This window comes from Otolemur garnettii, unplaced genomic scaffold, assembly GCF_000181295.1.
Source record: "Otolemur garnettii isolate 467f Iridium unplaced genomic scaffold, OtoGar3 scaffold00006, whole genome shotgun sequence".
NCBI lineage: Eukaryota > Metazoa > Chordata > Mammalia > Primates > Galagidae > Otolemur > Otolemur garnettii.
Window position 1 is genome coordinate 10,377,430 of NW_003852401.1, and position 12,942 is coordinate 10,390,371.

General features: G+C 33.0%; 1 protein-coding gene across 2 annotated transcripts in view; it reads right to left on the reverse strand.

The window, feature by feature from the left end:
• CNTLN (centlein) overlaps nt 1-12,942 on the reverse strand; it is a 319,321-nt gene that overhangs the window by 148,781 nt on the left and 157,598 nt on the right. For both annotated transcript variants that reach the window (XM_003782868.2, XM_012813233.1), the window contains exons 9-10: nt 8,527-8,703; nt 6,415-6,540 (exon numbers count right to left, since the gene is read on the reverse strand). In XM_003782868.2, coding sequence (XP_003782916.1) covers nt 6,415-6,540; nt 8,527-8,703 — 303 coding nt within the window. The remainder of the gene's footprint in view (nt 1-6,414; nt 6,541-8,526; nt 8,704-12,942) is intronic.

The window sequence follows — 12,942 nt, forward strand, 5'->3', positions numbered from 1 at the left end:
GAAGGCCAGGCACGTACCTCATGAGTTCATGACCAGTCTGAGCAAGAGCGAGACCCCCATCTATACTAAAAATAGAAAAACTAGCCAGGTATTGTGGCTGGCGCCTATAGTCCCACCTACTACCAGGGAAGCTAAGGCAAGAGGACTATTTAAGTTTAAGGCTGCTGTGATATATGACTCTAAGGCACTCTAGCCTGGGCAACAGAGTGAGACTCTACTTCAAAACAAAAAAAAATGTCCTTCAGGTGGGGCTCAGTGGCTCACACCTATAATCCTAGCACTCTGGGAGGCTGAGGTAGGTTGATTGCTTGACCTCAGGAGTTAGAGACCAGCATGAGCAAGAGCAAGATCCCTTCTCTAATAATAGTCAAGTACTGCAGCAGACCTGTAGTCCCAGCCACTCAGGAGTCTGAGGCAAAAGGATTGCTTGAGCCTAAGAGTTAGAGGTTGCTGTGAGCTATGATGCCATGGCATTCAAGGGCAACAAAGTAAGACATCTCAGAAAAAAAAAAAAAAGTGTCATTCATGCATTTAATTAGTCCTAGAGACATTATTTATTTTTCCTTCTTCAGAAATACACAGTAAAATTTTATAAAAATGTAAATAAGATAGAAATATATAGCTCAAAGGAAAAACATTTTCCCTATTTTAATGCTGCTAGAACACATGTCAGAAGTTATTCATCAAAAATTGTCAAGAAATTCTTTTTAAATAACCAAATACATTTTAAAACTAATCTTATAACAAATACAGCATAACTGTAGTTTGGAATATGATCCTTTAAGTCCTATCTGACAAAGAATAGTCAAAATCAGGCCAGACACAGTGACTCATGCCTATAATACTAGCACTCTGGGAGGCCAAGCCTAGAGTAGCTCTATTTGAGTCAGAAGTTAGAGACCAGCCTGAGCAACATACCAACAAAAAGATCAAATAATTAGCCAGGCATGGTGGCATGTGGCTGTAGCCCCAGCTACTTGGGAGGCTAAGGCAGGAAGACTGATTAAGCCTAAGAGTTTGATGTTATAGTGAACTATTAACAATGCAACTTTACTCTAGCCTGGGCAACAGAGCAAAACCCTCTCTCAACAAAGAAAGTCAAAATCAAAAATAGTTCTTTATTTGGAAATATCTTACAACAAAATCAAAAGAATGGATTAAAAGATGTATTTTATATGACTAATTAACACATTTTCCTAAGAGGACACATGGGCAACTACTAAATGAGATCCATTCATTAGATCATTCAACAAAGCATTTACTGAGTACCTTCTATAGATTTTGCAATTGAACTAGCTAAACTAGAGGCTCTAATGTCTGAAAAACAAGTCTAAATGACTGAACCACTACAAAATAGAAAAAAAATTGTCACTGACTTTCCTCAAAGGTATTTCCAATTCTATTTTTTAATTCATAGAAACAGAATGATTTTTGATCTAATTTCCTGGTTTGACCAAGGCTCCTTGCCAAAAATAAGGCTAAATAAAAGCATAAATTAAGGGATCAGAGCAAGATTTAAGGGGAAAAAAGCCAACAAACATTTATAAAATAAAATCCCAAGGATTCTATTATGAATTATTCTATTATTATGAATAATTTTAGCAAAATGTATTTAATTCATGTATACCAGAATATTGGTAAATATGATAGGTGATAATTTTAGCAAAATGTATTAAATTCATGTATGCCAGAATATTGGTAAATATGATATGTTAACTGCATTCAAAAGACATACTAATGTTATTAAAGGACACTAAAAAGTGTTAATAAAATCAAGTTGCCAAATACATGAAAGTCAGTAAGCAGCGATTCACTGCCTTAAAGATCTCAAGAATAAAAATTTCAAGGGCCAGGTACAGTGGCTCATACCTGTAATCCTATCACTCTGGGAGGTCAAGGCAGGAGGATTGCTTGAGCTCAGAAGTTTGTGACCAGATTGAGCAACAGTGAGACACTGTCTCTACTAAAAAAAAAACAAACAAACAAAAAAAAAAACTTCACAAAGCTCTGTTGTACTGGTTTCCAAATAATAGCTGTTAGAGTACTACATTAACAAAGGCAGAAACATGGGTGGCATTCTAATAAAAATAGCTTCAATTTCTTCCATTACTATTAGCTTACTTACTATGGCACTGGTCATCTATCTCGGAAATACAGACTACTAAGCATAAAAGTAAGCTGAGCAAGATAATGTGTTAATATTTTATACAAAATTCATAACTAGTACAAGAATCAATTAATGCTGATATAATAAGAAACCTCATTTTAATGCAACAAAGTATATACACACATAGTCCTTGGGCTACTGGTGAAATTTATTTATCCCTAAAACCCTTCCATACAACTTGGGACTCTAAAGCTACCTAAGGTTCCATGAAGCATGTAGTTAGTCCTTAATTCAGCTAAACTTGTTCACAGTATCTTTCATGGAACATTACCAGCCTTTTGGAAAAATAAGTAGGCATAATTTAACAAAACTAACCTGGGAAAAGACATATATATAACTTTATGTTGGTTTACAAAGCACATTAATATGTTAAAGTTTCACAAAAAAGAAAGCTTTTAATCTACTGTTTACAATAATTATTTGAATGTGAAACCTTTTTGTCCATTATGTTCCCATTAGCTTCTGCCAGAGTAGCAGTGTTCCATATACCTCCAAGACTATGACAAAAATATTCAACACATATTAACAAGTAGTGGTCTACAAAAGGAGTGCCAAGATCAACGAAAGTATCTGTAATGTAACTATAAGGCACCCTTTATCGGTTGAATTGTGTCCCTTCTGCCCCCAAAATATGTTAAGATTCCTAACACCCAGTACCTCAGAAAATCAAGTTCAAATGAGGTCGTCATGGTGAGCTCTGATCCAATATGACTGATATTCTTATAAAAAAGGGGAAATTCAGGACTGTGAAGATGGCCAATGAGAGACAGCTTTCACCCAAGGCTTATGCCAAAAGGAGAAAAATGGACTGAATCTATCTTAGAGGAGTTGAAGCAAGAAGAAATCAAGGCACTCGATGTCCCCATTGAGACTAAAGGTGTGAAAGAGGAAGGGAGGGAGCAGAAAACAGCTATGGAGCTAATGGCCTATAGGAGCCAAGTACCCAACAAAGGGGTAAGAGGAACCCTCCCACTCCTAGGGGTTTTCCAAGGACTCTCTATGTAGAGCACCAAACACAGGATTTCTCACCTCACAGGAGAGAGCCATGAAACCCCAGTTTTCCTGCACCTAGAAATTTCTACGCCTGGGTCCCCATCCTGGCCTTACATAAAACTGAACAAACTTTGTCTCTGATGCCTTTTTCCCATAGCCCATCTCCCCTTTGGTCAGTAAACAGACTGCCCCCTGCAAGGCCAGCCTCCCAATGCTCTGGGAATTGGAGTGCTAGCCCTAGAGGCCTGGCAAGGTTGGAGGGGCGGCCTAACCCTAGGCACTAGGAAGGTGAAAGAACTCTGATTGGACCCACTGGGAAATCAAAGATCATAGAAGCTACTTTCTTCCTCAATACAACTGTCCAAGAGTGGCTCTGACCCCCCTCTGTTTCTGCTGGGTCTCTCTTGGTGGTTCAACCCCAGCTTCCTCCCTGTCAACATGGGGAGGGGTCTAGCATCAGATGAAGCTGCCCTTGGAAGGTCCAAGAAGCAGACTGCAGGCCGTAGTTTCCCTCTCCTAGCCACTGGTGAGGATCACAGTGTATGCAGTCAGCTATAGCCAGGACTCTGCTGAAAAATTCCAGTGATCTGAATTTGTTTGCAGGCATTTGTTCTGTGATGGGGCAGAAAATTGGGTGGGAACAGTTAGGTGGCCAGAGGATTTCCCACCCTTAGTCATGGGGGTGGTTACATCTTTTACAGCAGTGACTTTGTGACATTTCAAGGCTCCTTTTAACTGGGGTGAGGGCAGGCTGATACTAGGACAGAAGCAGATCTAAATGAGAGAATCTCCCAGCCTAGGAACAGCTGATGGTCTACCCCTAGGTGCTACCCCAACCCAAATTAAAGAAAGGAAGGCTGGCCCTCAGAGAATCTCATGCTGCAGCCTTGAAAGGAAGCTTCATAAGGCTGTGTGTGGAAAGGGCCACAGATAAATACTCTAACTCATTTCAACAGTCAGAAGTTCATGAAGGGGTAGCCAGATCCATATCATAGGGCCTCCAGAGCTGATTTTAACCTGCCAATTTTAGTTCAGTTGCTAAACAGGTCTCTGGGGTGCTACCTAAGCGTCCCCAATTAGTTTATCTCTCAATAACTATTAAAGGATAACTTTCAGCTAAAAAGTTTAATTAACATAAAAAATAAGCTGAAAATATAGCTAGAGAAGAACCAGCAGAAGAATCCTGGCAACATGAAAAATCAGAGCAGATCAATTCCCCCGAGAGAGATAAAACTAAAAATACCATCCATAAATAAATTGTTAAAATGTGAGAAATAGAATTCAGAATATGGATGGAAAATAAGATGAATGGAATTGAGAAGATGGAAAAAGAAATCCAAAAAATAGTCCAAAAATTATCACAAGAAATTAGTGAAATTAAAGGCAAAGTCACCAAGAATCTGGAGATAATTAGGAAATATATAGCTGAGCTTAAGGAACTGAAAGAGGCATCCAAGGAAATTCCAAGCACAGTAGAGAACTTCAGTGATAAATAAGAACATGGAAAAGAGACAATTTCAAAAATCAAAATAAAACAATCATTCAAAGAGGCAGAAATTTAGTGAAAAAACACCAGAATATTCCCTGAGTGAGTTATGAGATTACTATAAAAGATAAAACATTCAAATTATAGTAATTCCTAAAGGAATAAAGGATAGTATAAAAGAACTGAAGCTCTACTTTAAATAAGACATCATGGTGGAGACTTTCCAAAGAATTGCAAGAGACACAGAAATTCAGATAGTAGATTGTTTCAGAACTATTGAGCACCACTCAATTTAAACAAAGTATCTTCTAGACACATCATAATTAACTCTGCCAAAGTCAAAATAAAAGAGAAGAGTCTGCAAGCAGCCAGGTGTAAGAAAATTGTTACCTACAAAAAGAAAAATATCAAGATGATAGCGGACTTGTCAGCTGAAACTTTTCAAGCAAGAAGAGGGTGGATATTGACTTTTAACCATCTTACCTGCTAAGCTAAGTTTCATATTTGATGGAGAAATCAAATATTTGCAAACTTTGAAGAAATTTGCCACAATAACACCAGCTCTACAGGAAGTACTCCAACCCATTCTTCATACTGACCAGCACAGTGGTCCATTACCAAAGTAAACACACCCAGAAATTAAAGCACAAAGCCTAGCTTTCTCCATGGTGCAAAGTTAAAACTAAGCAATAGGCCTCCACAAAACAAGACGAACAAAAGTCCACCATACCTATCAATTCTCTCAATAAATGTGAATGGTGTGAATTCCCTACTGAAGAGGCTCGGGCTGGCTAACTGGATAAAAAAACACAAACCAAATATTTACTGTCTCCAAGAAATGTATCTAACCTCTAAGGATAAAAAGAGACTCAGGGTGTAGGGATGGAAAACAATATTCCAAGCAAATGGAAATCAGAAAAAAGCAGGGGTTGCAATCTTATTTGCAGATACAATTGGATTTAAGCCAACAAAAATAAGGAAAAACAATGAAGAACAGTATATACTGGCCAAGGGAACTATATAACATAAGAGATTTCAATCCTTAACATCTATTCACCCAACTTAAATGCTCCTAAATACATAAAAATATCCCTAAATCATTTGAACACTATGATATACTCCAACTCTGTAATAGCTAGAGAGTTCAACACCCCTCTGACAGAACTGGAAGAACTTCTTCTGAGCAAGAGAATTCACAAACTGTGAATTAGGAAATATAAGCTCCCAAAAATATGCCAATAAAGCTATACGCTTCTCAAAGATAGGTAGAATGGTAGAAATTCAAATTCCATGTGTTTAGAAACAAATTCAGCTACAATTTTTAAAAAATGCTCATTTATCTGTTTGACTATTTAATTTTTCTATAAAGAATAAATGTAAATGACCTAAACTAGGTTAATATGGTTTTAAAGTCACTTCTGTTTTTATGTTTATCACATATAAAGAACAACAATAAATTCCCTTTCTGCTTGCTATACTTCTATTTTTTGTTTCTGAAAAACTAAACGTAACTTATTACCAATTGTAAGCCAAAACATTCCTAAATAATTTTAAAGTAGTGAATAAATATTTAGTTTACAAATAAAATATTTTTTATTACTTTATGATCCTCAGAAATCTTAAAAACAAGATGAACTGATTACATGCTTTTCACAGGTAATTAAATTCAGAAACGAAAAATGACAAGTAATAATTTGTGAAATGTATGTTTACTTTGGTATATTTTTTCTTTGCAAAGTTACGACAAAAGAAATGATTTAATGTTCACCTTTAGTTGTACTGCCTTCTCTAAGTTTTCAATCTTTCTTTCAGCTTCTCTCAGCTTCCTTAGCTCCTCTGAGTCTGTGAAACAGCTCTTTGGGGACAAAGACCTTGAACGTTTCACAGGTGGTTCCTCGAGAATAAAACAAGGACATGGTTGAACTAGTTGGAACACTGGATTATGAAAGACATGCAAAATTAAAGAACAAGTAATTTTGAATACTAATAATGAATTATAAAAAAAAAAAAAAACCTGCATGGAATACCAGAGAAATAACAAGCGGAATTACCACAGTGCTACCACTAAAGGTTTCTCTGTGACTCGTTAATGAGAATATTCATTTACATTTACATTGTTTCTTTCAGAATAATGATGTCCCATTAGGGAAGACTAAAGGGTTATAGACTCAGAAATGCAAGAAACCTCATTACAAAGGAGGGGATAGAGGCTGGTCTAATTGCTCTATAAGGGTCCAAGGTTACACTTGATAGGACAACCAGAAACAAGAGGGAAAGGATTTTTTTCCCTTTGAAATAGTTTAACACACTGTGAAGTTGAAGGAACAATATGCTTCAGGAATATAAATACAACAGACAGTAGATCTTATATCATAATGACCATATGGTCATTAACTATAATGTGGCTAACTAGAGACCAGAATATGTTTATATTATGTACAGCTTCATATACCAATCTGGAGAAGGAATATGTGAAAGCAACTATTATGCAGGGCAACATAGTGTTCATCCTTACTGCATGTCCTTACAGAAAAGAAAGAAAATTTCGGCCCACAATACCACCCCCTCCTCTTTTCTTGACTTTTATTAAAAGCAGACAAATGTCAAAGCAGTGTATTTATAAACTTTAGCAACGCAGCAAGCAATGTAATCAGACCTTAAAATGTTCTACATCATTATTAGGGTTTATTTATTTAAATAAAGCTCAGTGTTTGTGAAACTACTTAAAAATAATATATATATCTGTGTTTGTGAAACTACTTAAAAATAAAATATATAATGCAGTTATGTTTTAATAAATAAATAAAGCTCATTCTTTTGAAAATTACTAATAATTTCGGAGAGAGTGAATTAGAATAGCACCAAAACATGGGTCTAATTTTAAATACTTCCTTTGTTAAGATAGTTCTACATAAAACAAAATCAAAAACAATTCTTGAAAACAACTGTGACAAGTGTGAGAAAAATGTTAAAACTCTTCCTTTTAGAAAAATGTTATTTCAATTTATCTAGAAATAATATATTTATAAGATGATATTACGGTATTTTTTATATTAGTAACTCTTGTGTAGCATAACACAAATACTAATGTGAGACATTAATAAATGAGAAATATGCTATGCAAAACTTGTTTGTCTCTAATGGTATTCCTTTAAATCTATAAAAACATGTAAGTGTAGAAATTAATGTTAAAATTCAGTTAATAATTTATACTCCACATGGACAATATTTTAAACAAATCAGAATGAAATCAAAATATTAAGTTATCTTCTTTCTGTTAAAACTAGAAAACTGAGTAAATGACATACCATTTTAAGATAAATTTTTAACCAGATAAGTTACTAATATGTCAGATAAACGAGGAATATTTACCAAAACTTTTTAATATAAGAATGTTAATTTAATAAAATAGATATACTAATAGCAATATATTTAATTGATTAATTTGGGAATATAAGTTAGCCTTTAAAAAGGGAAAACTCTCTACTCCTAACAAGTATTTTATCAAGAGTTTGGACATAACTTTTTCAAAAGATCCCAGCAATTGGTGAGAAGAGGGAGGGCATTTGGTGGGATCTTGCCTAATGCACACATTGCAAGGGTATATTTCAAAATAACTAAGAGTAAATTATAAATGTCTTACCACAAAAAATAAGTGAGGTGATGGTTATTTTAATGAGTTTGAGTTAAACATTCCGCACTGTATATCAGGTCATCACATTGTATCCCATAAATGTACCCAGTTATGATTTTAATTAAAAATTAAATGAAAAAGAAAAAATATAAAGTGAAAAAAAAATGCTGCCCTTTATTTTTTAACTTCATCTCATCTCTTATAGCCTTATCCTGGCAAATTCACAAAATGAGAAAATGTCCCAACCTTATGTTTTACTTCAGCACTTGTCATGATGCTTTTCTCCAAAAACTGTTTGTTACTAGATACGTTCTCAGACAGTTTTTCATTTGCTATTTTCAGTTTCTCCTGTAAATACTCAATTTCAGACTTCTGTGAAACCATTAATGTTTCCAAACTCGATAAGGATGGCTGTTGAGATACCTATTAAAAAAGAACATGTGTAAATATATAAGTATGTTTGTATCTTATATTCTTTACAAATACATGCCAATACATATATTTCATTATACAAAAAAAAATTTATTTTAACAACAAATTATAAACTAGCATGAGCTAAACTTTATTCTAATAAAATGGTATTTTTCAATAAAATAATCAAGAGTCTATACAAATATTTTCATAAATAATGTCACAACAATTTACAGGGGGAAAAAATTAAAGCCTATCTCCATACTGATTCATACTGATAATATACAAACTAATCATTTTAAAATTATGATCATAACTCCTCACAAAATACTCTATTCACCTTGGGATCATCAGAGTTATACAATACCATCTATATAAACACTGGAAAAGGAAACCAGTAGCATTACACCAATTAGCTTTTAATGTATCATAATTTAGTAATGAGTCTTCAAAGAACGTTGATGCTTTTAAAAGTCAATACAATACAGCATTCCATTTTTAAATTTATTAATGTGTCAGATAAAGTGCTTATAGTAAGCCCCTCATTTTACCAAAAGAAATCACAGGAAAATATTATTCTAGGAAACCTGTTCATGAAAGCTAGTATTCTGCTAAAATCTATCATCTCCACTAGATGGAGACCATTAAAACCCATGCATACAAGATATTTCAAATTAATCATTACATTTACAAAACACAAAGGCATGGAATCATAAGGAAAATAATATTTTTGTTGATGTGCTGGCAAAGGAAAATCATACCTTACAATTCAAATATTATAAATATGGTTCTAACTCTGAAAATATTCTCATTTAATCTTACGGAGAGCCTCATCCTACCTACGGACAATGAGGAAAATATATATGTTTAATTTTTTTGAACCAACTATGAGGAATATCACCTTTACCCAATTTTGTCTACTTTTTTCTTCTTTAAGGGAATAGGCAAAAAGTTCCTAATTTTAACCTACACTTTTTATAAGAGGGATCAGCTTAGATTTACAGTATTATATGTCACTCATCTTTATATCATTTGATTTATTTCCCAGCATTTATTCTATCATATTATTAAATATTTTCTTTAAAATGCTTGTCATACTGTAATATGGTACTTAAAATAGCTGTGTATTACTTACCTCATTGTCTTGCTTTGAACACCAAATTAAATGCGTCAAGCATGTTTCTCCCTTTAAGCCTAAATGATTTTGCCCTTTCTTCTTCTACCTCTTTTCATCACTATACAGCTCTTACTTTTCCTTTTTATAATCAATTTATGACATTTACAAATATTTCCTTAGATTGGTTTGCCAAGGTACAAAATTTTCAAAGGCTACATACCCTTGTCTAGATTTCCTTTAATAAAATTATGAAGAATACATTATCATTCCATCATTACCAAATCATTTGAATAATTTATTCAATGTCAAACAGAAATGTAGAATAGAAAAGGAAAAATAATATTAGTTCACTGGCATATCCAATAAACAAGCCTGTGGTCTTTAATTAATGTATTTTCTAAGTTATCACTTGATAATGCTATAGCTATCATAAGTGTAAAAAATTATCTCTCATTCAAGAAACTGGAATAAAAAATAGTTACATATTAATGAAGACAAAAAAGTACTTTAACAGGGGATACTTTCCCTTTAATAATGAACTTCTAATATATTTCTATTAATACATTTAATATTAATGATAACATTTCTCACATTAAGGGATATTTGGCAGAATTCCTCAATTAAAAAAAAAAGCAGAAAATAGCCCAGGTGCCATCAATAGTAGACTGGATATGCAAAATGTGGTGTCTTCATATAATGGAATATTATTCAGCAAAAAAAAAAAAAGAATAAACTCTGGTTACATGCAAAAAATCAAAAAGCATATCATCAGAATTAAAATACCATGAAAGCAATCATAACTCGAATTCACATAGGAGCCAAAAAGATAACACAGACAATTAAGTAAAAGTCACTGTGTCATTGTGTTTTACGTATTTTAAAATAACAGCTTTAGAACTCATCCATCAGAGGTACCTTTTATATATACTAAAATTACATACTCTTTATATATATATATACACACATATATATATATACATGTAGATATGTTCTTCTGTTTCACAAAGTAACTTATTCATGTTCCCATTTTCTTTAAATGTGGTTTTCTCTCTCTCGTCTTTTACCACTTTTGGTAGAGATACACTCACAAAAGTATTTCACATTTCTCTTAATACAATTTTTTAAATTATAAACAAAGTGAATAATCAATACTCAGCCTCACTGTGGAAGAATAAGGGAGGTATTTGGGCAACTACTACTCAATTACAGCCAACTGTTTTCATAGAGGAATGTGGCCCACTACTGCTAAATCTATTGATTATTCAGGAGAAACAAGGAATTAAGTCTTCTAAGGGAATGTCCAAATTTTTAAACATTGATTGGGACCCAGTTTATGACAGCTGTTCTTTAAGAACACAGTGATGGAAATATAATCTGCTATATATTTTCTAGGGGAATTTGGAAATAAGCATGAAAGCCCATAATAATATACCAAGCCATTGACATACTACTCTAATTATGCTGAGGGCCGATATGGAAACATATAGATGATAAATTAAGCGAGAAAAGCAGGATACAAAGTATAGAAATAGATTTCCCCAAACATGCACAGAGAGAAAAATCCAAACGTTGCATTATCTCTAAGTGGAGAAACACTTCATATGAATTATTTTCTTCATACTTATCTGAATTTCTTGAAATTTTTTACATGATCATGCCACTAAAGTTTTCAAAGTATGTTTATTTTTTCATCAAATAAAATGAATAAAATTTAAATGTAAAGTTTTTAGTACAGGTAAGAGAAAAGTAAATGCAAGTCTCTTCTTAATCTCATCTGAGTTCCTAGTGGTAAGCTTGGGATATATCTCTCAGACTTCAAAACTATATATATATATATAATTCTGTCCTTTAACCAACTTTTTAAATTACTAGAAAACCTGATCATATCTACATGTCCTATCCATACACATTCAGTTTCCCCATTATTATTAACAAAATCTTAAATCAATACAGTACATATGTTGTGATTAAAGACTCAACAGTCAAATATTATTAAGAACATAGCATCATGGCATCCTATCAAGGTTACATACTATCAACATGATGTATGACTGTTGATACTGACCTATCACCTAACTGAAGGAATGTTTTGTCAGGTTACTCCACTAAAAAGTTATTCTTTTCCCCAAACCATACTATACTTTTAACCTGGGTTTTAAAACTTAATAACCATAATTATGTATACACACATATAACATAGTATGTGTGAATATATACAAAGGCTGCCCAGAAAGTACCCAGCCATGTACTATGAAAAATAGTATTAATAATGGCAGGATGCTTTCTAGGCAGCCCTCTTATATATATCCTTACATACTTTTATCATTTTTAAGGGCTGTTTTACATGTATGGCAAAATCCAGTTAAATAATCCCTTCTCTGTGGAAGTACATCCTATTACTCTTAAAATCCTTAAATCCTTAAAAAGTTAACTCTTCTAATACTAATTAATATTTTACAAATAACTTTTTCCCTAATATTAAAAAATATTTTTCTCCTTTTTTTGACAGTCTTGGCATATAATTGCTTGGTGCCAGATCATGTTTAATATGATGGTAAATCATCACTGGACTGGACTGTATGTCTAAAGGTCTCAGTTGGAAGCAATCTCTTTAAGTTGCCATTGTTGAAAAAAAAAGCCAGCTTTTTCACATTGACCAACAGAGCTTTTTTTTAATTGAAATTTCTATAAGAAATATAGAATAAAAGGGTTTGAAGCCTTTAAGTGTTGTGCCAATTATTATTTTTAAAACTATATAACTTAAATTTTTAGTTATGTTTCATTAACTCCAAGCAACATTATATGGTACTATTACAATGGAGACTGATTGAATACTGGTCTAATAAATAGAAAATTGCTTCACAGATATACTAATTGCAAAGAATTATAAGTTAAACAGTTTAGTACATTTTAACCACATATATTTGTTTCATACCACATTGAAATAATAATAATGATAAGCATTTAGTTTTTAAAAGTATTTATATCCTAATTCTGGCAAAGCATTTTACATACAGAGTGGCCATAAAGTTCATGTGCAATTTAAAATAGTGTGCAATTAAAAATCACACACAGACTTTATGGCCACACTGCATATTACCTCATTTGTTTAAGAAATTTATAAATTCCTAACT